This window comes from Aythya fuligula, chromosome 1, assembly GCF_009819795.1.
Source record: "Aythya fuligula isolate bAytFul2 chromosome 1, bAytFul2.pri, whole genome shotgun sequence".
NCBI classification, from domain to species: domain Eukaryota; kingdom Metazoa; phylum Chordata; class Aves; order Anseriformes; family Anatidae; genus Aythya; species Aythya fuligula.
The window spans coordinates 85686360-85708971 of NC_045559.1; the positions used below are offsets into that span (position 1 = coordinate 85686360).

A 22612-nucleotide genomic window follows, 5' to 3' on the forward strand; every position below is an offset into this window, starting at 1 on the left:
GGGTAGCAGTTCTAGTTAAAAAGGTTTGACACGTTCTTCAGAGTTTTTTTGTGTTCTTTTCCGCAGGCTGGCAACACCAAATTTAATCGAGCTAAACTGCTGAATGTAGGATACCTAGAGGCCCTAAAAGAAGAGAACTGGGACTGTTTCATTTTCCATGATGTGGATCTGGTGCCGGAGAATGACTTTAACATTTACATGTGTGACAGACAGCCAAAGCACCTTGTAGTTGGCAGGAACAGTACTGGATACAGGTAGGAAACCATGAACGTGAAAAGAAAACCATCTGGAAAATGCCAACTTACTGATAATGTTCCTCTTCTCAGGCAGCTGTATACTTGAGCGTTCCCTTCTATCTGACACCTGGTTTCTGGTGGTAATGCTCTGTTTCTCCGGAGCACCTTCTGACAAGATTCTCACAGACATCTCTGAAGTTAGCTCTGTTATCAGCTGTAAGAATGGGCATTGTCATTGTTCTCGTTTCTGAGAGGAAAGCCACATGCCAGAGACCTTATGTCAAAGCTAGAAATACATCTGCAGTCTCCTGGTCCTGTGGTTTGACAGTATGATCTTAGGATTGTGCTGATAAAATTTGCCACTTACCTTTTGCTGTTGAAGAGGTAACTTCTGATACTGAGATCTGCTCAAGCGTGAAAATTTGCCAAAGGATAGGGTTATCCTTTAATTATTTGGCTGTATGGCGTCTAATACAGGGTTGTTCTGTTTTTAAATGGATCAATTAAGTGCTACTGTGATGTAAATAATTTAAAATGAAAAGTCAGGTTCAGCCCACCTTAGAGGTAAAAGGGCTCCTGAGCTCGGTGGATTTAATGACTAGAGTGGTTTCATTGAACATCGGTCTTTCAAGATTCACTTTTTATGTCATGTCAGTCTAAATATCAATTAGAAGTGAGTTTTGCAAAAGCTGATTGCAAAGCACTTTGAAGTAAAGCCCTGTTTCACTTCAGTGTTTCCTTTACTAAACATATGAGAGAGGTGTTTAACCTCCCCAGTTACTGCAAGTGCTTTGGTGAGCTAAGCATGCAGATGGATTATTGTTTTTTTATTTGATTGTTACTGTTTTTACAAAGGGATCTTCTTATGATTGATTTCCTCAGACTTCTGTTTGTGGAAAGGATCTGTTATAAGTCAGCTTCAAGTTTTGGCTTTAAAGTCTTATACTAACAAAAGGATTACTATTATTACTGTGAATGCCCCGTGCCAGTATTCACTAGGATACTGGCGGTTTGGATTTGATCCATACTTTCACTTCTGTGGCACTGCCTCTGCTTACACATCAGTGAAGTGGGGATAATTGCGCTTTACTTCCCGGGGAATTCCTCCGTTTGCTTGAAAGAATTCAGATCCTGAGCTCACGAGTGAGAGCACAGGTAGAAATCTCAGTTAGGTGGCCTCAGTGTTGTGCTTTGGCTGAGGTGGGCATGCTGAGATGTGTTGCTCAGATGAGGTTGAGGAAACTGAAGTCACACGTGTCCTGTATTCATACAAAATGTCCTGGGCAGGAATATGTTTTTTTGGTAGGGTTGTTCTTTATTCGTTTTCTTCGAGGGAAATACCTTCTATGGTGATGCTGGACATGGTAATCTTGGCAACTGTGCTCCTCTGGAGAGCAAATATAATCAGTTTAGTTATATAAACTGAAACTCAGATTCTTTATGAAAAGATTTGTATATTCAGACTTCAAAGGCAAGGGTGGGAAAGCTTTTTGAGCTTAGCTATTTCCCTGAAGCCGTAACATCCTTTTCTAAGTGACCATTTTAAATGTATTTTTATTAGTCCAGTTTTAAAGATCCTAGAGGATCCGATGTTTTCTTGTCCTTGCAAGAGGTGGTTGGACACTGGGTATACACCATAAATCTGTGGGACCTGATGGGGTGTAGCCATGAGTGCTGAGGGACCTGGCTGCTGTCATTGCAAAACCACTCTGTTACCTTTGAAAGGTTTGGGGGAGGTTCCTGGAGCCTGCAACAGAACAAATGTCACTCCTGTCACAAACGTCACTCACAAAGGGATGAAGTTTGGGCAGTGAGGTGAACTGAAAACCAGCTGGACTGCTGGGCTCAGGGGATTCTGACTGGTGAATGCCTTCAGTAATGATCTGGACAACAGGGCAGAGTGCCTGCCCTCAGCAGACTTGCAGAAGATATGGAGCTGGGAAGGTTGGGGTTGATACACTGCAAGTTTATGCCCTGCTGGAGAAGTTGGCCAACAGGAATCTCAAGAAGCAAAAGACAACTCTAGATCCAGAGTTACAGGGTGGTATTCTTGGTGGTGGCGTAACTCAACCTTTTAATTCTTTGTCCCCTCTTCCTGTGTATTTCCAGGTTACGTTACCAGGGCTATTTTGGAGGTGTAACTGCTCTAACAAGAGAACAGTTTTCCAAGGTGAATGGATTCTCTAACAACTACTGGGGTTGGGGTGGAGAAGATGATGACCTTCGAATCAGGTAAAAAGAAGGCTGGAGGGAAATGGGGTGTGAGTATTGCTCTGTGGGGATTTGGAGTGTGAAGGTGCAGTTCTGTGAACAGTTTCCTCTTTGAAAAGATGAGGCATGCTTAAAATCTGGTCTTTCTGAGAGCTGTTGGTTTGGTGGGGTTTCTTTTTGTTGGTTGGTCTTGCTTTTTGTCTCAGCCACAAAACATTTTTGTTACAGCTTGGAAATTGGTTGTACGCGAAATAAGATTGAAGTCTGTGTTATGATTTTGCCAGTGACACATGTATTGAGTTCCACTACTTCTGTGAGTGTGTGGGAGTATTTGGGTTTTGGCTTTTTTTCCATTCATTGACTACCATGACTTCCTCAGAGAAGGGCTTTAGTTTGCACGTGGGTGGTGTTGATTGTAGTTAAGATGGTGAATAACTTATATTTTAGAAAGGCTGCACATGTATTCATCTGCCCTTTGCTCTTGTTAAAATTACTTTTGCAGATGTGGCTGTCAAAGTAGGAGCCTGTTAGTTTGAGATATTTGGTGGTAGTAAAGACTAAACTTTCCTGATGATCTGTCCCCCTTTGCTTAGGAGGAAACCTCTAGAGACCAGCATTACTGTTAGTGAAAGGAAGAAAAAAAAAATGTCAATTTGTAACTTAGGTGTGCTCTGTCATCCTTTTCAGTTGTTTAAATATGGAAGCAAACATTTCAGGGATATAAAATTCATACCTCTGGTGATTTTTAAATGATCACATTGGAGAAATCGAGTGTGCTAAAGTTAGGAACTTCTAAGCAAAAGCTTTTTAGCATATTGGTCACCTGTGTCTTGAGTAATCTAAGAGGTCTACTTGGAGATATGGATTTGTCCCTTCTTAGTAATTCCTTTCCCATTCCCTGAAGCTCTAGCTAGAGACGCCAACTACTTTGTGCCATCTTGGGGCCTGAAAACCAAACCGTATGACCCAGTGTGCACACTGCAATTGGCTTTAGCTCACGCCTTTCCTCCTGGTTACAGCATTTGTGGTGGGTAGGGAATGGGAAGCTTGCTTTCCTAATAGGGTGTTGTAGAGAGATCCTTGTAGCCTTCCTCTGCAAAGGCAGCAGATGGCAGCAGCCCCTTCAGTATCTTCAACAACTCAGGGCTGGAGGGCTACTACCTCCTGTTTGGCTTCTGTGTCTGATTTGATTTGCCTCCGTGCTAAACCTGACGCTCCCTTATGGGCCCCTTTCTACAGAGAACATAAGAAAGATTTTTCAGTCCAGCTGTTGTATTCATTTGATAATTTGCTGCTACAAACACTCACTGGAAAGTTATTGGGGCTGTTTCTTGGGTTCCTGTTGCTCTTTCTGCTGATGTATGGCTAGCAAAGACCTGGGGTGTTCCTTAAATCCACTGCCATAAAATTAACTCTGCTGCTGCTGACAGCAAAATTCTTGTATTCCACAGATATGGTTAAGGCCAAACATTCCAATCAAGTGCCTGTTGTCAGGCATTATAATCTCTGCATGAGATTTAATGTTTTTGACACTGTTCTCAGAAAACTTTCTTCATGTAGACAAAGTTCAGAATTGTAGGGCTGCCTGCCAGCCATTAGAAAGCAAGCTCTCTTCCTCTTTTTGGTGGAGAACTATTGTGTGTAGGGACTTCACTATAGTAGTTGAAATGAACTCGTTGGAGAACGTGTAATCTTGCTATAGACATCCTAGTTTGTAACAGAGCTTACAGATTTGGGTTTCTGGACATATACTCCTGTCTTTTGAAGAGAAACAGGTAGCTATTACAGCAGATATCACACAAAGCTTGCTTCAAGGACATGTTACATCATTGAATGCAATTAAATTAGTATTTTCTGGTCCAGTTTAATGGGTTATGGAAGAGATGGAGAACTGTAGGAAACATCTTCAGTGCCTGCTTCTATGACACGTACCAAAACTGAAGTGCCAGAATGTCACTTCTCCTTAAGAGGTGGCTTATAGGGGGTGTCTTGCTTATGGCACTGCTATTTCTTCCAGGGTTGAGATGCAGAAGATGCGAGTGGTGAGACCATCTGCTGATGTAGCCAGGTACACGATGATCTTCCACAACCGAGACCACGGCAATGAGGAGAACAGAGAGAGGTGAGTTACAGCAGGGTTCACTTTGCCTTGCTATAGAAGGGGGCTAGGAGCCAGACCAAGTGGTGGCCCAGTTCCTCACATTAGATCAACCAGGCATTTCGTGGTACCCAAACTCTCTGGGTGATGGGTTTGACACCACTGTTTGCAGCTGGCAGCTGTTTTTCAGTGCATGAGATGTGCCTGTAATCGAGTGGGTAATGTTCAGTAAAACCTTCCCAAGCTATAATCACACGGATATGACTTGAACATAGATTTTGGAGATTAAATGGCTTAAATCTCTCCTCCCCAAACTGTAGGACTATTTTCCCATGTCTGACTGCCCATCTTGATGACAAGAAAAACATGATTTTGCATTCTGAGTAGATACAGACTGGCTGTGGCTCCGTCTCTAAGGTTACCAGACATGGGAAAGAGCTCAAAACTCCTCTTGTGCATCTCAGTTTTGTGCTATGAAGACTTTCTCCTCTGCTCTGTCCTCAGGATGAAGCTTCTACGCCAGGTATCTAAAATGTGGAAGACAGATGGGTTGAACTCCTGTTCATACAAACTGCTGTCAGTGGAACACAACCCTTTGTACATCAACATCACAGTGGATTTCAGCATACAGCCAAAGATCTCGTAAGGGTGAGCACCAGGCAGGTTATAGGAAATGGCAGCACATCTTGTTTGTGGTTGCTGCTGCCGCAGCTGATGGGCAGCACACTGCTTGAAAGAGTACTTCAGTAGCACAGAAGAAAGTTTCTCTTCACAGCATCTCGTTGGTCAGTTGAGAATCTCCTTTTGTGAGACAGGACTGGAGCTGGGGACTGACCTGAGGCCAGGTCCTGGTGTTCTTGTGTGCACTTTCTTCTGGGATGTGTGTGTAAGTTTTCTTGTTTGGGCTGGTCCAGTGGAAGGACTTGAACTAAGTCTCCTGAAAAAAAATCTTGCAGCTATTCCTAAGTTTCCAATTTGTCACAGTGGGAAGACAACATTGCCACAATTTAAAAAGGAGCAGACCAGTCTTTGCCCCTTAAAAGCACAAGAATTCTTCACCATTTACAGCCTCACTGAGGTTTTTCCACTCTAAGGAAAAACTGCTTGTGTGGGGGGCAATGGCAATAATGGTAATAGGTGAGGAGACGTTAAAAATCTCTCAATAAAAGACAGTCTACTTAATTCAAAAGGCATCTCTTGTCCTTTATAAGCTCACCTCGCCATGCAGTGGGAATGCTCAAGCATCTTGGGGCAGAATGGAAGTCTCATTTAATTCTGCAGCAGGCTGCAGGTTTGTGCATTATTCTGGAGAGATCTGGAAGGAAGTGCCCTGGTTAACAGAGCTGGAGAAAGACTGGGTGTTAGCTGGATAGAGCTCTTCAGTGAACAGAGAACAGGAACTTGACTGTAAGATCTCCGCATAACAAGGTAAAATATCCTATCTCACACTTACTGACTGACATAAAGATTACGAAAAAAGGCAAGGTGTAAAGAAGACTATCAGTGTTACTGGTAGGAAAGTACAAATGTGTTCCTGCCAGGGTCACAGCTGCACTGTTGACAGATTTTATTTAAATTTTTTCTCCGATATTTTATTTCTTAGAAGTGTTTTATATTGAAGACAGATCAACCTTGAGAGATGATTAATGTTTGAGCAACAGCTGAAATACCAGATGAATTTCCCTATGCTGAGCAGGAAGTTAGGCCAGGAGAGAGCCTGGGGTTTCTTTCAGTGTGAATTACTGACACCTACAGTAAAAACTCTGCTGATCTGGCCACACAACTACAAATTCAAGCTCTATTTTCATCTGATTCCAGGGCAACTTCCTCTTTTACTCAGCTCTTATTAAATACACTAGAAAATCTTGATCCAAACATACACCTCAACTTTACTCAAATTCACAGAAGTATTTACAGAACTGTAATATCTTTCAACACTGAGTTCTTTCTCAAAATACAGCATTTCAGAGGCCTGGCTGACGGAATGGCTTGAATCCCACTTACCACTTGCGTAAGCAGCAGGACAGAGCTATCCAGCTATGGAACAAAGGTTCCAGAAATCTTGGGGTCAGCTTACTGTCAAGGAGACCTTAATCCCCAGAGCCTGAGGGATGACAGGTGGATTTGGTTCAGTAGTTTTTACAGTGCTTTAAAGGACTTCTACAGTAAGCCAGATCCTGTTTGTAGCTATCATACCCTAGTCCTGAAGCCTTTTTTTCTTCTAAATCCTGTACGCTCAGAAGAAAAGTTAAACGCATGAAAGACAACAGGATTAGTCTCAGGCACTGCAGACTCTGCACTAGAACAGGAGGTAGAGGCTGAATGCCTGTAAGCATGCTGCCGTGGTGAACTCACACTCCACTTTTGTTCACATTCTCTTAAGAAAATGGGGGAACGTATCCAATGTCCACGGTGATGTTGGTATAAAGAGGATGCTTTGTCCTAGAAAGAAGCTTGAACTCTAAGGAATTCATTCCATCATCCTTCCATGTTTTTCCAGTGTTGTGTCGGGAAGCAGACCTGAAGAAGGAAGAATAGCTGCAGTTAGGTGAAAGGACAAAGGTGATGTTTACAGCTGATGCTTTAAATAGAAGTAACAGAAGAAACAGTCTTCTAGGGGGCAGGGGATTAGCAGATGAAAGCTGCCAAAGCCCCCCCCAGAATTCTCCTTAGAGAAGGAGGAGGCTGAACAGATCTGAACTTCATGCTGGGTGTTACAAATGAGGACAACTTGGACTGGAACCTAATCAGAAAGGGAGACTGGTGGGGTGGCAGCTACACTCAAAAAAAAAAAAAAAAAAAGAGCCTGGCAGCAAGCAGAGAGCTGGGAATACAACAAGGAGGCTTGCAGGAATGGTGTACATAGGCTGCTGTAAGTACACTTAAGACAGGGTTGTTATGGAAACCTGAGTTTAAGATGACAGGGAAATCTGCACTGTCAGTGAGGATCCTCCACCACACTTGACCCAACACCTTCTACCAGCTTTTTCGTACAAAATTGGGTCTTTGCTAAGGTCTGTCATGTACCTTAATCACCTCCTCAAACTGGAATGCTGTTTTTTTTATTTTAATGGCACACTGAATCTGCAGACTGTAAAGCAAGCTTTGTTTATCTGGAAATTGTAACAAAGAGCCTCTTCAAACAGAAACCTCCCTCTTCATAAGATGGACTGTGGTAGCATTTTTGAAACTGGTATTCCCTGAAAAAATTGATATTGAGTAGGAAACCAGGAGAAATACATTTACCCTTCAAATGCAGAGACATGAGCAGTACAGTTTACTTCAAGGTGACTACGAGCTTTCTTTAAACAGCAGCATGAAAGCAGAAAGTAAGCAGTGGCACAAGACTTCATGTTTTGAGGAAGATGAGGGTAACGGACTGCTGCAAGGCAAGGAATAGTTTCCCACCTGTCCCTCTCTAGACAGTTACCTTCTCCAAGGCTCTTCTGTCTCTTTGTTGGAATTCATCATTTTGTAGCGTCCAAGGTGAGATGGGGTCCGGACAATTTTCATTCCTGCTAACTGGATCCTTTAAAAGGAAGAATAAAATGTTTGTTTAGGTATAAGGATGTAATTTTGAGGCTTAGCTCTAGGGAAAGGTCAAGGGCAGAGAGGATGTTCAGTGTTAATGCAATCAAAGCAAAATGCAAAAGCTGAAGGGAATGAGTTTAACAGTGCCAAATTATCCTCTCCAGCAGGTTCTGACCAGGCTTAGACTAGGATGCTCTCAGCTGCACTGTATTTTGACAGGGTACTAAGAGGATTAGCAAGCAAGGAACAAACAACAGCATACAGAGCCTTCAAGAGCAACTCCCCTGCATCTGACAAGTGAGCATTATTTTCACTTCCTTGTAAGAGCAGAGCTGTTACTGCCTAGAGCTCCATCACCATTTTTTTTAGAAAAAAATTGCCCTTTCTGAAAGAATCCAGGCCTGAGTTTCAGAATGAAGTTAAGTCTGTTCTTGAGAAGTGCCACTGCTGCAAATAGCCTTGATGAGAGCACTGCCTTCAAGAAAGATTGCTGTTCTGGTGTCTGTATGTAGCAACTGTGACCTGGTCAGCTGCAGGACAGTTTGAGGGGGGGAAAAAAAAAAAAAAGCAATCTACAGCTTCAGAATTCTAAATTAGAGCTTGCTAAAAACTGCATTTTGTGTGACTTTAAGCAATCCATTACAGACGGCATCTGTTAGCTTACCAACAGAAATTGCCAGTAATGCTGCTAGACCCAGTGAGCCTTTGTTATCGCAGGACACTGCTTATGCAAAGACAATTCCTGCAAATGTACGAATGAATGTTTGCCTCATTTAGGTTATTTAACTGGCATGTTTGCAGCATTTGATTGCCTTCTGTTGAGATCTAGTACCACAGCAAGCTGCACTGAAGCAGGAATGTTCTGAAGCTGAAAGAAGCTACAGAACTGAGTATTTGTTAGGCTGGAGATATCAGATGATTACATTTCACTGACTGACACTTATTTCAGTTTGGGTTTTAGACAAGGCAGCTTTTTGAACACCACTTATTTTGATTAAATGTACAATAAGAAAAAAGCACTAAACTAGCTTTGCTGTTGCAATATTAACTCTTTCATGAGGTTATTAGTTTAATGCATTCATTTACTGTTTTAAGAACCCAGATTTCCCTGCAGCTGATGATATTAACACAGCAGCAGTTCTAATTAGAATAGTATTTTATTCTAATAAAAGGTAAGTCCTGATGTTTACTAGGACCAACTTAAGTACCACAGTCCACCAACTGTAAGTAGCAGCCACAATTATTACTATTTTTGCTAATTGTCTTAATGAGCAGTATCCCAGCATGAAATCTTTATGCAGGACTTTTGGATATTTCACTGATGCTGGTAAGTTTTTTCTCTCTACCTTAAGAAGTGCTTGAGTACTCCTAAAAATCCAGTCCCACTAGGGGCATCAACCTGGTTATCCCAAACCAGCTATCTCATTCCTAGCTTTTGCAAGGTGAGACTTCAGCATATGAATAAAGCTTTAGTTAAGTCACTGTCTATGGATTCCACAAACCTAGAACCCTCTTTCTCTGAAAACTTGTGAGAATAGCAATGCAGGACTAATTTCCCTTCAAGAGGGGGCTATTTTGGGATCTACATAACCTGCTTGCCCTGAGACACTTCTGCAGGGAATTGTGCTCTCATGCATTAATTGAGATGACTTTACCACTGGTACTTGAAAAATCACACTAGAGGCCAAAGCTGTACTGAGAACAGCATTGTAATAGTCAATTTAAAGATGTTTTCTAGGCATCCTGTTATTGTAATAAGTGCTGAATCTCTGAACAACCATCCACCATTTCAACTAGCTAGCCCTGAAAGGAAAATGAGGATTTGTGTTAAGCAAAGTGATTTCAATTCTCAGAAGAAAGAAAAGCTTTGTAAAGCCTCCTACAGTTCTCAACCAGAAAACTCTGCCAAAACTGTAATTTTGTTACAGTCTTCAGGACCAACAAAGCATAAAACTAAACTGACAATAATGGCCTTATAAACCACCCTGTAAGCTTGCCTCAGTGCAAGACAATAAAGATGCACAGTGCAACTACAGAGGTTAGTAAAGAAGATACAAGCCATGATTTTGTACTTGAAGCCATTTGCATGAGGCAGAGTACTTGAAACTAAACTCATTGTATTCACTTGCATAGCATGCTGCTGCCATGGCAACCACCCTACAAGAAAAAATCCTGTCAGAGCTCCCTGTCACTGACTCAGTGGTACGCAGACTTCTCCAGCGCTCAGCACAGAAATCAGACTTCCTTGTGTTCCTTAATTCCAAGTATTGGTGACTAGATAGTATTTAGAGCAACCTAGGTTGGCAACTGTTTGGGAAATGATAAAGAGAAAGAAAAATCAGGGTGGCTCATAGATTCCCTTCCTTGGGGCTGTTTATGTCAATGAAATCACTTGTCAGCTACAGGCAGTTACAACCCCTTGGAAGCAATCCTGAGCAAGTCAAGGCACTAGGATGTTTTACCCCCAGTGTCTGAGGAAAGCTTTGTCTTCCCATTGCACAATAATTAGTCAGATACTGAGCGTTTTCTGACAGCCATCACACCCAATGCCAATAGCATTTGGATTGCAACGATGCTGCAAGCATGTTGAGGAGCCACATCTTAGTTCTTCCTCAGAATAATGCTAAATGTTTCACTCAACACCTGGGCTCTGTTTTTAGTCTGCTCTGTGCATCAGTACCTTGTAGCGATGTCGTCGTTTTCACCACCACTGCCCCAGTATGTGTTTGGAAACCCATTCATCTTCATGTAGTGCTCTGGAGTCAAAGCAGATACACCCCCAAAGAAGGACTTATATGGAAGACTAAAAAGAGAAGGGGAAAAAAAAAAAAGGATCAATATTGAGGGCTAATAACCAGTCCTTAACAAGCAAACAACACAATGCAAGTCACAGACATTAATCTCATCCCTTGCAGAATATTTGTAGAAGCAGATGGCTGCAGAGTAGCTGGTTTAACAGTACTCCTGTGGAAAGTTTTAAGCCCCGAATTAAGACACACTCATTATTTACTGAAACTTGAACCAGCAAAATCAGCGTAATTCCTGCCCCTCCCTACGAGTAGGTCAAGGTAAAGCTGGTTTTAAAATTAACTTCTCAAGTTAGTTCCAAATACCTACATTGCATCATGCATCTTCCATGTACTCCAGTAACTCCTACCCCATACTTTTATCCTGGGAAGAACTGGCAGATTTCTGATTGCCTTTATTGGCCAAGCTAAGCTAACAGTGGAACGGGGAAATACATGCACAGAACTGTTCACGTTATGTGGCTTAGGTCAGCCATACCCCTTCCTGGGGAAGCCACTAGTGCAAAAACAAAAAATAAACCCCCCAGATCTTAAAGGCAGCATGAATGTGGACAGAGAAAGATGCAATCTATGAGGAAAGAGAACCCATTAGGATACAAACATCCCAAAGCAGAAGGAAGCACTTACTTGTAGTGAAACTTATCGATGGCGCTAGCCATGTGTTTGGGATAGTATTCATCACAGATGTAGAGATTATAGTCATTCTCAGGTACTAGATCCACATCATGCAGAAGAAGGCAGTCCCAATCTTCATCCTTCAGGGCCTCCCGGACACCAATATTAAGCAACTTTGCTCGGTTAAAAGTACCATTCCCCACCTGGAAAAAAAACACACCACACCATAAGTTGCTTCACCTAAACCAGAGGATCGTTTGATTCAAACTGGTGTTAGTGTAAAAGCCTCATCAACTGAATGACACTGGAGTGTTTCACCACTGGCTGAAAACTTCATCCCTAAACCCTGAAAGTTTTACTTCCTCTCTTCAAAATATTCTCAGGAACTGTGATGCATCAGGGGCCATACACCATTGGCATATGAGGAAGACAGACGCAGAGACCAGGTAAGTCAATCTTCAGGTCTACGCACGCACATCAACACTTCTGTCCTGACTACTGCTTCCTAAAGTTTAGAAATAAGAAAAACAGATCCCTGCCGCAAACAAAAAGCTTCCTTTCAGCCCTACTCAGCTATCAGTTTCAATTAATGAACCCAGAACTGTCCGTCTCTCCACTGATCTTTTGCAACACCGGTCCCCCATCAGCTAAGTCGCGGCTGTTTGCCCTGCATAGGCTGGCACACAGCAAGGTCAAGCCAGATGTTTTCATTTAATGCAGTCTAAAAATACCTGATTTGAGTTTAGCATTTAGTCTCAACAGTTTTACTCAGTAGCTATGCTGACAAGCCACTGACAGACAGCCCACATTCAACTCTTGAACTGCTGAAAATACAAGTTACCACTTAATGACAGCTTTATCCCTCTGGAACTAAAAAAAGCACAACAAATCAATAGCAGAACAATGATCTTGACAAGTGGTAAGGTATTTCAATCAGCAGCAGCCATGGAGGTACGATGGCATATAATTGACCTGCTTGACCCAGGCATAAAACGGTGCTTCCACGTTGCAGGATTCACATTTCTTGCTCAGAACCTGATCTGGAAAACTCAGCCTCCCCCCAGCAGGGTGGATCTAATTTAAGCTTACCTGCTGAATCAAGTAGATTCTGTAACTGAGCTGCTGGCGCTGCAAGAAAGGATGGATATAGTAAAGAAGATGGTGAAGGTCCTTCTCCTGGTTGCTGTATGCTACGAGGATGGCTGATTTGTAGCGGGCCAAGCAGTGAGGTGGTCTGTAGAGGCCTCCGGACTGAACGAAAGGATTTTTTTTGATGATCATTCTTTCACTAGGGAGCGCCCTGAAGGAGACGATTAATGGACCAACTGTAAGGAGAGAGAAGAAAAAAAAAACAAAAAAACAAACAGAAGTAAGCTCATAAATGCTTCTCAACTTTTGTGTAAGAAATACTGGATGAGTTGCAAATGGTCACTGCTGAAGACACCAGCTTCTCTTTTTCCTGGTATTGGCTCCCTGCTGCACAAGCAAAGCTGTCTTGTGTTACTTAGATGGTCTCCTTGAATAAATGTATTCCCTGTAAGAGTAGAGTTGAAAACAAATCTATGACAGGCTTTTTCTTTTGGCTGCCCGTATGGAAAAAGTCTCTGAGGCTCTTTCAGATTAGATTCAAGGATAAAGACATCCAAAAAGATAATCAGCAGGTTGGGAGGAAATAGCCTGAAGTCTGGATGAATATAAATTATTTAAGAAACATAAATGGTTTAGGCAATGTTAGCTTTATCTCAAAAAAAAAAGTTTTAAGTTCAGTTTGATGTTAAAATCACATGACACAAGAGCTGTATTCACACTTTCCTATCAAAATTTTAGGAGAAACAGACAGCAGAGCTAAGAAGGGAGATGTTTCATAGTTACAGGAATAGGCATGGGGCAGCAATATGAGCTAGATAGGATAGTTCCTCTACTCAGAGTCAGTTTTAAATGCAAAACATCCACTGTGTTCAGGATTTTTTATTAAAATATACATTTTTTTCTGCATTTTTATCTGAATTCTTCAGAATGAAAAAGCTTGAGAAAAAAACAACATTAAGTATCAGTCACTTTGTTAACACAAGTCTTGCACTATAGCAATATGAAAACAAACAAATGCACGCTATGGTTATTCCTATACCTGTAGTGAGAAAAGGCTCAAGAATTAGGAAAAAAATTTACATTTGCACACAAATCAGCGTATCTTAGTGGTTTCCAGCCACTGTCATCTTCTCTAAGAAAATAAAGCAAAAATGCAGAACAAACAAGATTAAATCTATCATTTAAATAAGCTAGGAGGAAACCTTTTACCTAGATTGCAATTAAGATCTGACAATCACAAGATTGTGGTTTTAAGTAGGCCCAACAATCCTCTGCAAGTCATGCTGCTCAAAGACAAAATGCTTTTTACTCCAGAAGCCTGTGAGACAAGTTACTTATTTATTTGTACAGCTATAAATAAGACTTTCTTTCGCTTCCAAGCTCATAGTTAATCTTGTGACTGTTTTGAAGTGAGCTTTTGGTATCTTCTAAGCCAGACTCCCTCTTCAGCAGTGAAATAAATTATCCTCTCTTGAAACGTCTGATAATGAAGCCTGGGAGAGAAAGAGTAAGTATTTAGGCGTGGTGTTTAGTAGCTTTCATGTCAGCTGGGAAAAGTACGCGTTTGTCTCAAGTCTGATGCATATTTAAGCAGGTGAGCCCACAGGGCATTTCTTCCAGCCTATCCCAAGTGCAAGTCTCTGCTACAAATCTAACAAAGAACAGAACCGAACCTGCGTGCACCCACATCCTGTGTAACTGATGGAGAGGAAGCAACACCCCTTCAACTGGCTGGCTGGTTTTTGTGCAAGACTCAGGGAGTAACTCTGGAGTAAGACTGAAGCTGTCCATCCAGAGCCAGAAGTTGGTACACCTCACATCTCTGACAGGCAGACCTATGGCCAGTAGCAGTCTCCTTTTCCTTCTAAAAGAGCAGATGTAAGAGCGTTTCCTGAAGATCAGTAGGAACAGCCACCGATCCCATCCCTCACACAGTCAAAAAAAGGGCTAGAGGATTAGCCTCTGCCCATGATAAACTCATGAGCAATTTGATTTTGGCTACGTTACCCCGTGCAGGGAACTGGAGGATGCTGCTGTACTTGCCCATCTGAAGCAGAGGAGTAGTTGTTCTTCAGAGAACCACGCTGAGTTTCGTGTGTCTAGGTCGCATTTATTGTTTATTACTTTTAGGCAGGCAGTTTCCTGTGCCGCCTCTAAGGCCACCGCATTTCAGTCCAACAGTGTTTTAAACCTGTAATTTATGCTGCTTTGCAGATTTACGAACTCCCTGATTATCAGTTCTTTTTAACTAAAGCGCCATTACCCAGCAATTTGATGACAACTGGAGCTTGCTGAAGAAACGTTATCTTCAGATTGGATTTCGGCTACAGATCATTGCTCCCAGGAAAACATAAAAAAAAAGGAATTAATCCCTTTTGTTCTCCCACAAAGGCATGTTTTTGTTTTCCCTACCACAATCCAGGCTATTTGCATTACAGAGGAAGATTCTGTAGCAATAATCCTTAAATCCCCAAAATTAAATCTGAATTTCGACACAAGGGAAGGAGTGAGATAACATGCATGATCTTCACTCCTGTCACCTCCCTGCATACACAAACACACGATTCATGAGGATAACACATGAATTTTATCATTTTATTTCCAGATGTCATCTTCTCCTGAGCTGCCTGGCTCCATACCCCAAAAAAACTCAGCTCTGAAACTCAGCAAAATGTCAAGCAAAAACAACAAAAAAAGTTAAAGCCTGTGACATATCCCCCAGACCTCTGGCTGCCCTACAACTTGGCTATAAACAAAATTCTGGCTCTCCGCTCTCCTTCCTGTCCAGTTTCAACTAACAACCAGCTACTGCGCTGTAATCCAATTAAATCCCACACGTGAACAGCACGGTTGCAGGCTGGCCCAAGTAGGGAAAAATACAACAGCTGAAGCTCAGTTTTGGGAAAGGACAAAGAAAAACAAAACAAAAACACCACCTTGGTCGTGCTAGAAAGCACAGGATCCCAATTCAGACAAGGTACAAGATCAACCCCTTGATATACCCAGTCAATTTTCCCCACAGCCTGGTTCCTCAGCTCCTTCTGTGCCTGCATCACCGCAGGGAGAGCGTTTAATTGATAGGAAACCTCAGTGCATAGAGAAATAAATACAAGTCCCTGCCCATATTGTCAGCTGGTGCCTGGGACAGCATGCTCCCTGCTTGTTTTAATTCCCAGGCAACACATCTGAGTATCAGGGGACCCATTAACTGTGACCAGATCTATTCCACCTTAAGGAAGGAGCTACATGACTTCTAAACACCATCTTGCTATACATTTAATTCAGAATAAGCCGCTGTAATAATTGAGTTCGATAAGTAAAGCTTGCACAAGCTAAACAAGCTGTAATGGTAGCAGGGATGAATATATCAGTGAAAAAGCGCAGCAGCACACAGTATATTACTTACGCATTACTTTACTTCATATTGTATAATTCTACCACTACCTGGATGAAAAAGAAATAAAAAGCAGACTGACAGCCTTAATTTAAGCATCAATTTCCAATGACAGAACATGAGGCTGCCTCAGCAGCAGCTAAAGATAAATCTCAGCATTATTACCTCTTCACTTCCCTTTTAAGAGGAGAGAAGCTCTAGTGGGAGAGCACGCGTTGCAAAAGGCAGCAGGAACAGCTCAGTGCCACAACAGATGGTCCTGCTCATGAAAAGGTTGTGGCAGGAGTGAAAAGGAATAACTGCTACAGGAAGGGCCTGAAAAAGTTCTTCCACTGCATGACAGGATTTCAAAAAAATCAGAGATGCAGATGGAACATGGGACTATTAAGGCTTCAAGAGCCAAATTAACTCATTCAGCACACACCATGCTGGAAGTAATGTACCCCTCCGAAAAAACTAAATCAGAGCCATCTGCCATCGAGCTTTTTCCTGGTAAGAGGAAACGATGAACTGACAAAAACAACGCATCTCACACACAATGTGAGAACACCAAATTTTGGGTTTAAATGCTGCTCGGTTAAGTTTGAGTGACAGCAACTCGAGCGTAAGAATGCTCTGCTTTTTCCAAAACCAAAGGTGGAAACAGGCAACTGGTTATTTGTACAGAAACTTCGAAGGAACTGAAGTAACAGCCTCAATATTATTGAAGACATTGAGTATCCAGTACAATGCTTTGGGAGTCATGGACCATGAAAGGGTCAATGGGCACCACTGAGCATTAAGAAGCTAAATCCAGATCTTCTTCCCAGGCAGAGATGTTAAGCAATTACATTTTCAGTTAATTCTTACTCCACTGCCCTGGAAATGGATTCAGGTAGCTGAAAAAAGACAGATGGAGCTGCAATCTGATCTTCTGTTCAAGCAATTAGTTAAGTGATCTACTGTATACATAAGTGGGGAAAGCACTGCACTTCATAAAAGCCCCAATCCAGGAAATATTTATGTCATTTGGCATTCTTCCAGTTACTTTAACATGTTTTGGAGTGGACACGGTGAATTATTACCAGCTCTGAATTGCAGACTGGAGTCCACAAGAATTGATTTGAAATCTCATTTAATGGGTTTATGAAATTAATATTAATCGCTCTCTCTGATGTAATGCTTCCAAGAGAGATCAGTCCCAGGAGCGATGGTAACAGCCAATCAAGACAGTTGTAAAGTCTTTATACATCTGTTTTCTATGTGATGGGCACATCTGAATGTGAGGGGCAAGCACCTCACAGAGTAGCATGCTCTTCTAGAAGGAAAAATAACAAAACACCCTCAGAGGAGTCTGGCATATACCAATAACAGAAGGAATATGTTATTTCTTGTATTTAAAAAGGTAATATCACCTAGCAGTAGCAGAATGTTTGTTTTTCTTAAACTGGGATTGTATCAATGCTCCAATAGATTGTTTCACAGCAAGGGTCTTCACATGCTCAATTCTAACTTTTGGAGTTAGTAAAAACTTCCGCAAAACTTAGGAAAAACTTCCACAGTCACGTTGCCTCATTCTTTCTCCTAGTCAACATTACTATTTGCTTCTGTCTGTAACTAGCATTGTCCTTATTTTAGCCCATGCAGGCCAACCCACCTTCTTCTTAACTCTCCCAAAGATGGGGAAAAGAGGTCTTAAAAAGGTTTCATAGCTTTGAAAGCACCGATTGCTTTAGCATAGTTTTACTTTGCATGTGCCTCTTCCATGTGCATCATCACTACTCTTGCTTATCTGATTGTTTGCAGATGAGCTGAACAGAATCACACTTTGTTTGCAAGGTACAAGGACATTTCTGCTGTGCTTTCACGTAAAACTAATGAGTCTGAAACGCAGAATTGTACCTTCCCAAAACAATTGATGGGTTTTGGTTAGAGGTGAACTGAGACTACACTAAGACCATTACAAATAGCACTTGTGCAAAGAGACTCTGTACTTTCAGTATTTCAGTAACATAGCAGAGCTGTTTCCAAGAACAGTGCTGAAGTGCATACCCAAAAGTTTTACAACTTTATCATACATACTGCATGGGTTTCATTGAACTTCAGCAAGGGGAGGGAAGAAAACTCTGTGAAAGAACACACATCCTTATGAGGATTGAAGAGTCAAAAAAGGCTCATCTGGAGCACCCCAGCAAAGCTCTTAAACCTACATAAGCAACTTGACACAGAAGGAAACGCAGCCACAGTTTCCCACAGTACTTGCACCTGCGAAGCAAGGCCAGCCACTTCGCTCTCACTGGGCTCCATTTGCAGTCAGCTGCTTCCCTAGAACACCAGCACAACTAAGCAATGCTTGACTACTGACACGCAGAACCTAAAAATCACAGAAACCAGAACAGTACAGATAAAAAGACCAGAGTAACTTACTGCGTTGTAGACTCGGAAGCAGAAATAGCCAAACCACCTGCACGTGCACGCTCACAGAACTCAGCTGTCTGGCTAGAAGGGCTCCACTAATCCCACAGACAAACCACTTCACCACCAGACTTGCTTTAGGGCTTGGACTTTGCATCTGCTCAAAGTTTCTGAGCTCTTTTAGCAGTGCAAGAGCTGAGTTCACACTGACTCCAGGACCAGCTCTGACCTGCTGCGAGTTGGATGCAATCTTTAGACTTTTAAGCTTAATGGAGGAGTTTTGGGGTCTAAATGGCACATAGTCACAGGCCAAAGCAATCGTCACTAAGAGCAAGGTGCCAAGACACACTCTCTTTAAATATTTAGAGTACTTAACATCAATGGATATTGAATTACAGGCTCGACATAAGGCTGAAATAAAGAAACCAGGAGTGAGTCAGCGAGCAGGGAGATCCAAATCCCAAAGCACAACTGTGGGCACACTTTGTGTAGGATGACCAAGCTGAGGGGGGAGCAAAGGAAGAAAATAAAAGCTTTATTAGCTTGGGATTAATGCTGTGCTTTGGTTTCACTTGTTTCCCTACGCAACATCTAACCAACCCCTTGGCATGAAAAGTTTGCAGCTCACTGACACACTTTACCTCACGAAACCAATGAAAACGAGTCAATTAACACCGTGAAGCTCTGCCAGTGGAAGAATACCACTTTTAAAGCAGAAAAGCTGGAAAAACATGCACTTGAGCGGCAGCAGCAGGCGGTACGTACCCAGCAGCGGCGAGCGGGCCGAGCAGTAGGGCAGAGCATCCTCGGCGGGGCGGCGGGCGAGCAGGCTGAGGTTGGTGTACACATCGTGGGGCTTGGAGAAATCCGGCACCTGAGGCGAGCCCGACAGCCCGCGGAACACCCCGGCCGGGCCGCCTCGGTACAGGATGAGGATGAAGAGCGCCTGGAAGGCGAGGAGGAAGAGCAGAAAGCAGGGGTTTTCGACGCGAGGCAGGGACATGGCTCTCAAACTCCTTCACACCGGCACCTCCCGAGGCTCTGCCTCACGGCCGGTGCCACCCCTCCCCGCTGCCGACACCGCCAGGAGGGGAGCGGCCGCCCGCGGCCCCCCACAGCCCTGCTCTGAGCCCACAGCGACCGCTCTGAGCAAGGGAAGGAGGGGGCGGCCGCCATTTAACGTGCCCCCGCCCTTCCCGTGAAACTACAGCTCCCAGCATGCAGCGCGGGAAAGGGCCGTGCCCGGCTGCGCTTCGCCGCCGCGAGGCATGCTGGGAGTTGTAGTCCCCACGGCGGGGCCGTGGGGCCCTGAGGGGTAACGGTGCTGTGGGGCGGGTAGGGACCCGCTGGTGTGTCGGGCTGTCACAAATCATTTTTTTATTTTTTATTTTTTATTTTTTAACTTTTTTTTTTTAACTTTTTATTATTATTTTTTATTATTATTATTTTTATTTTATTTATTTTTTATGTACAAGGTACTTTATGCGTGATTCCTTTCGAGCAGCTTTTGGGTAGAAATTAAAATTCCATGAAAATGCTGAAAACGAGCGCTGCAATATTGGTTTTCATCCGTTAAGTCTTCCTTGGAGCAGTCAGCCTGATGGCACATGAAACAGTCTGATGGTACAATAAACATATATATTTTAAAAATCATATTGATTTATTACGGAAAGGGGATAGTGTGTGCACTATGTGCATATGTGGAGTTGAAGTAACTGTTTTTGGTAATGGTGTTTTTCAGGATTTTTGGAAGAGATTGAAAGCACGCCTGACATGGCCGAGTTTCCCTCACAGGTGGAGACAGGAAAAGCTCTTCTGCACTTCCAGCACAGTCACTGTCCTGCCTTTAAATGACCGAATTGAGCAAGATTTGATCAACTGAAATAAATGCACCGCTCTCTACCTGTATCTCAGGAGACTACAGAAGTGTTTCACCTGAATAGATGCCACAGCAAGGAACCTCCTTTCGTTGCCTCACTGCCTATAAAAACTTTGGCTTTTACACCCCCGTCTTCTCTGTTTGTTTTCTTAATGAAATGGGGCATGTGTGATTGTGCTGTCAGTCTTTCTGCCTTCTCTAATAATGGATTTAACGTGCTGTCCATTTTCACTTAATTTTGACAGAGAAAAAGACATCTTCTGTAAGAAGCCATCTAGGAAAAGGCAGTAGCTGGGTTTGCACTGGGGAAAGTAGTAAAAATCAAATTTTTCCCTTGCAAGAAGGGGCAGGCCTCCTCAGCTCAGCCTCCCATCCCATTCCAAGACAAAGCTGTCCCATATGCTGGCTCATCAGTCAACATGCATGGCTCCAAACCAGGCAAAGCAGCTACCAACAGGAGGTTGCATGGGAAAAAGATGGGGCTAGAGGTGGTACCGTGTGTGTTGGGAGTACTCCTGCTTCAGAGCTGGATGAAGGGATGTCGGGGGACACATCTATAAGAGACTTGATCTCATTTATTCTGCTGGACAGAACAACCTGTTATTACATGAGGCCTGGGTGTAAACTATTGCCATTTCACATTTAATTTAAAATAATTTGTTGTGGTTTTGTTGTTGTTAAGAATAAATGTATTTAACGCTTCTTTTGCTGGGACTAAGTCTGTTTTTATTGAAACCTACCCAATCCTGCAGCAAAGTCTGCTTTTCTTGCACACTGCTTTGAAGCTCTACCATTTGTGTTCTTCCTGCGGCATTCTCTCCATTACCATGGCAAACACACCCTGCTTGTCTTCATGTTCATAAAACAAAGTGATGCCCTCTGCTCTTCTGAAAGCTGCAGTGAGTACAAAGCCACGGATGGGAAAGAATTAATCTCTGCATCCATCACAGGGGAACCTCTGTGTCTAAAACATGCATAGGAACCAAGATATTAGTGCTGACATGGGTTTTCTGGCATTAATTGTTTTAGGAGCTGGTACTGCCTGAATTTACACTTGGATCACAGTGGGAAGTAATGGTGTAGGAAGAATTTGGGCAAGGCTTGTCTGTCTGCATCCATTTCTGAGGCAGGGAGAAGCCAGACACACTGCAGCTGATCTGCATCAGCAGCTCTGCTAACTTATGGCAGTCAGGTGTTGTAAAAATTGTCACCTTGTGCCTGTTCTGGGGCACAACAAGGTCAGCTGGAAAGGCAACAGCCTGCACCAAACTTCAGTTCAGCCTGTGCACATATACATGCTATATATGCTTCCCATATACATGGGAAACTAACATGTAACTAGCCACATCAGCTGTGCACAGAGGGAGCCAAACAACACATGTTTCTGTGCTGGCTGGGAGAGCTGAAGCTCCAGGAACATTTCCTTCAAGATTCTTCCAAAACCAAATGCAAGAATCATGATCCTTCTCATTCCCCTTCTCCCATTGTCACCAAAATGGGTGGATCAGAAACCACCAGAAGCCTTTTTTTTCTCACAAAAGAGCAAGCGTGGACTGGAGAGCTGAATGCAGATCAGAACTCTGTGGTGCCAGCAAGCCCAAGTCTTTTCAAGGTCACTGCACTCCTATTTTTTACCTGCCGTAGAATGCCGGGGGGGATTTGAATTAAAAATGAATTGGATTGCTTAAATGAAAAAAAAAAAAAAGAAAAAAAACACCAACAATCCAACCTGTCTCCACTGAAGCATGAAAGGGAGCTGGCAAGCATTTTAGCAACCCCTGTGCACAGATGTATTGAGGGCACTGATAGAGGAAAACAATGTGAGACTGGATCTGTAAGGTGCAGGAACAGGGCTGTCTTGGCAGTCAAAGGTCTGCCTTTCTCATTTTCACGTCTGCTTGAGAAATTAAACGAATGCATAGGAAAATAAAAAAAGACAAACACCATCTTCAATAGAGCTTGAAATTAAGTTTGTGCAAGAGCCTCTGGATGTCCCAGGGGAAGGAGCTTCCCCTCCCTCCCTCCCTCCAAGTGTAAATTCACCTCCAATCAGTCCTGAATGTGATGAGGGACTGAGAAAAGTACCTCACCATTTAACAAGATTCATTCTTGCTTGCTCTTTCTCCTCCTTCTCCCTTCCTTAACTCCAGGGACCTGCACCAGTTCCTGGCTTAAAATGCAACCGTGTGGCTGGGAAGCTTAGCCTTGAAAATGCAGGGCTCAAGAAGGGGAAGAGCATGTACTGGTGTGACAGAGTGATACCAAACAATCCCCAGGGTTTCTATCAAGGAAAGCAGCATTAATCCTTGTGAAGGCACTGCAGAGGCTTTCAGTCACCACTGACAAGCAGAGCTGTCC

General features: G+C 42.9%; 2 protein-coding genes across 7 annotated transcripts in view; one reads left to right on the forward strand and one right to left on the reverse strand.

The window, feature by feature from the left end:
- The window catches only part of B4GALT4 (beta-1,4-galactosyltransferase 4), a 25409-nt gene extending 19675 nt beyond the window's left edge, over window positions 1-5734 (forward strand). For all 4 annotated transcript variants that reach the window (XM_032199907.1, XM_032199930.1, XM_032199922.1 and 1 more), the window contains exons 4-7: window positions 67-254; window positions 2346-2468; window positions 4465-4569; window positions 5050-5734. In XM_032199907.1, the coding sequence (XP_032055798.1) occupies window positions 67-254; window positions 2346-2468; window positions 4465-4569; window positions 5050-5191 (558 nt within the window). In that variant the 3' untranslated portion in view covers window positions 5192-5734. The remainder of the gene's footprint in view (window positions 1-66; window positions 255-2345; window positions 2469-4464; window positions 4570-5049) is intronic.
- Window positions 1049-19557, reverse strand: B4GALT3 (beta-1,4-galactosyltransferase 3). Of its 3 annotated transcripts, none has more exons than XM_032199940.1 (6): window positions 19141-19554; window positions 12588-12823; window positions 11511-11701; window positions 10757-10879; window positions 7976-8074; window positions 1049-7065 (listed from the first exon to the last, which is right to left on the reverse strand). In XM_032199940.1, the coding sequence occupies exons 1-6, from the start codon at window positions 19376-19378 to the stop codon at window positions 6924-6926; spliced, it is 1029 nt and encodes a 342-aa protein (XP_032055831.1). In that variant the 5' UTR covers window positions 19379-19554; the 3' UTR covers window positions 1049-6923. The 3 variants fall into 3 exon arrangements, with proteins under 3 accessions (XP_032055831.1, XP_032055838.1, XP_032055845.1); XM_032199947.1 differs by lacking the exon at window positions 19141-19554 and adding an exon at window positions 18388-19098; XM_032199954.1 differs by having other exon boundaries at window positions 7005-7065; window positions 7954-8074; window positions 19141-19557.
- Between the last annotated feature and the right edge of the window lie 3055 nt (window positions 19558-22612).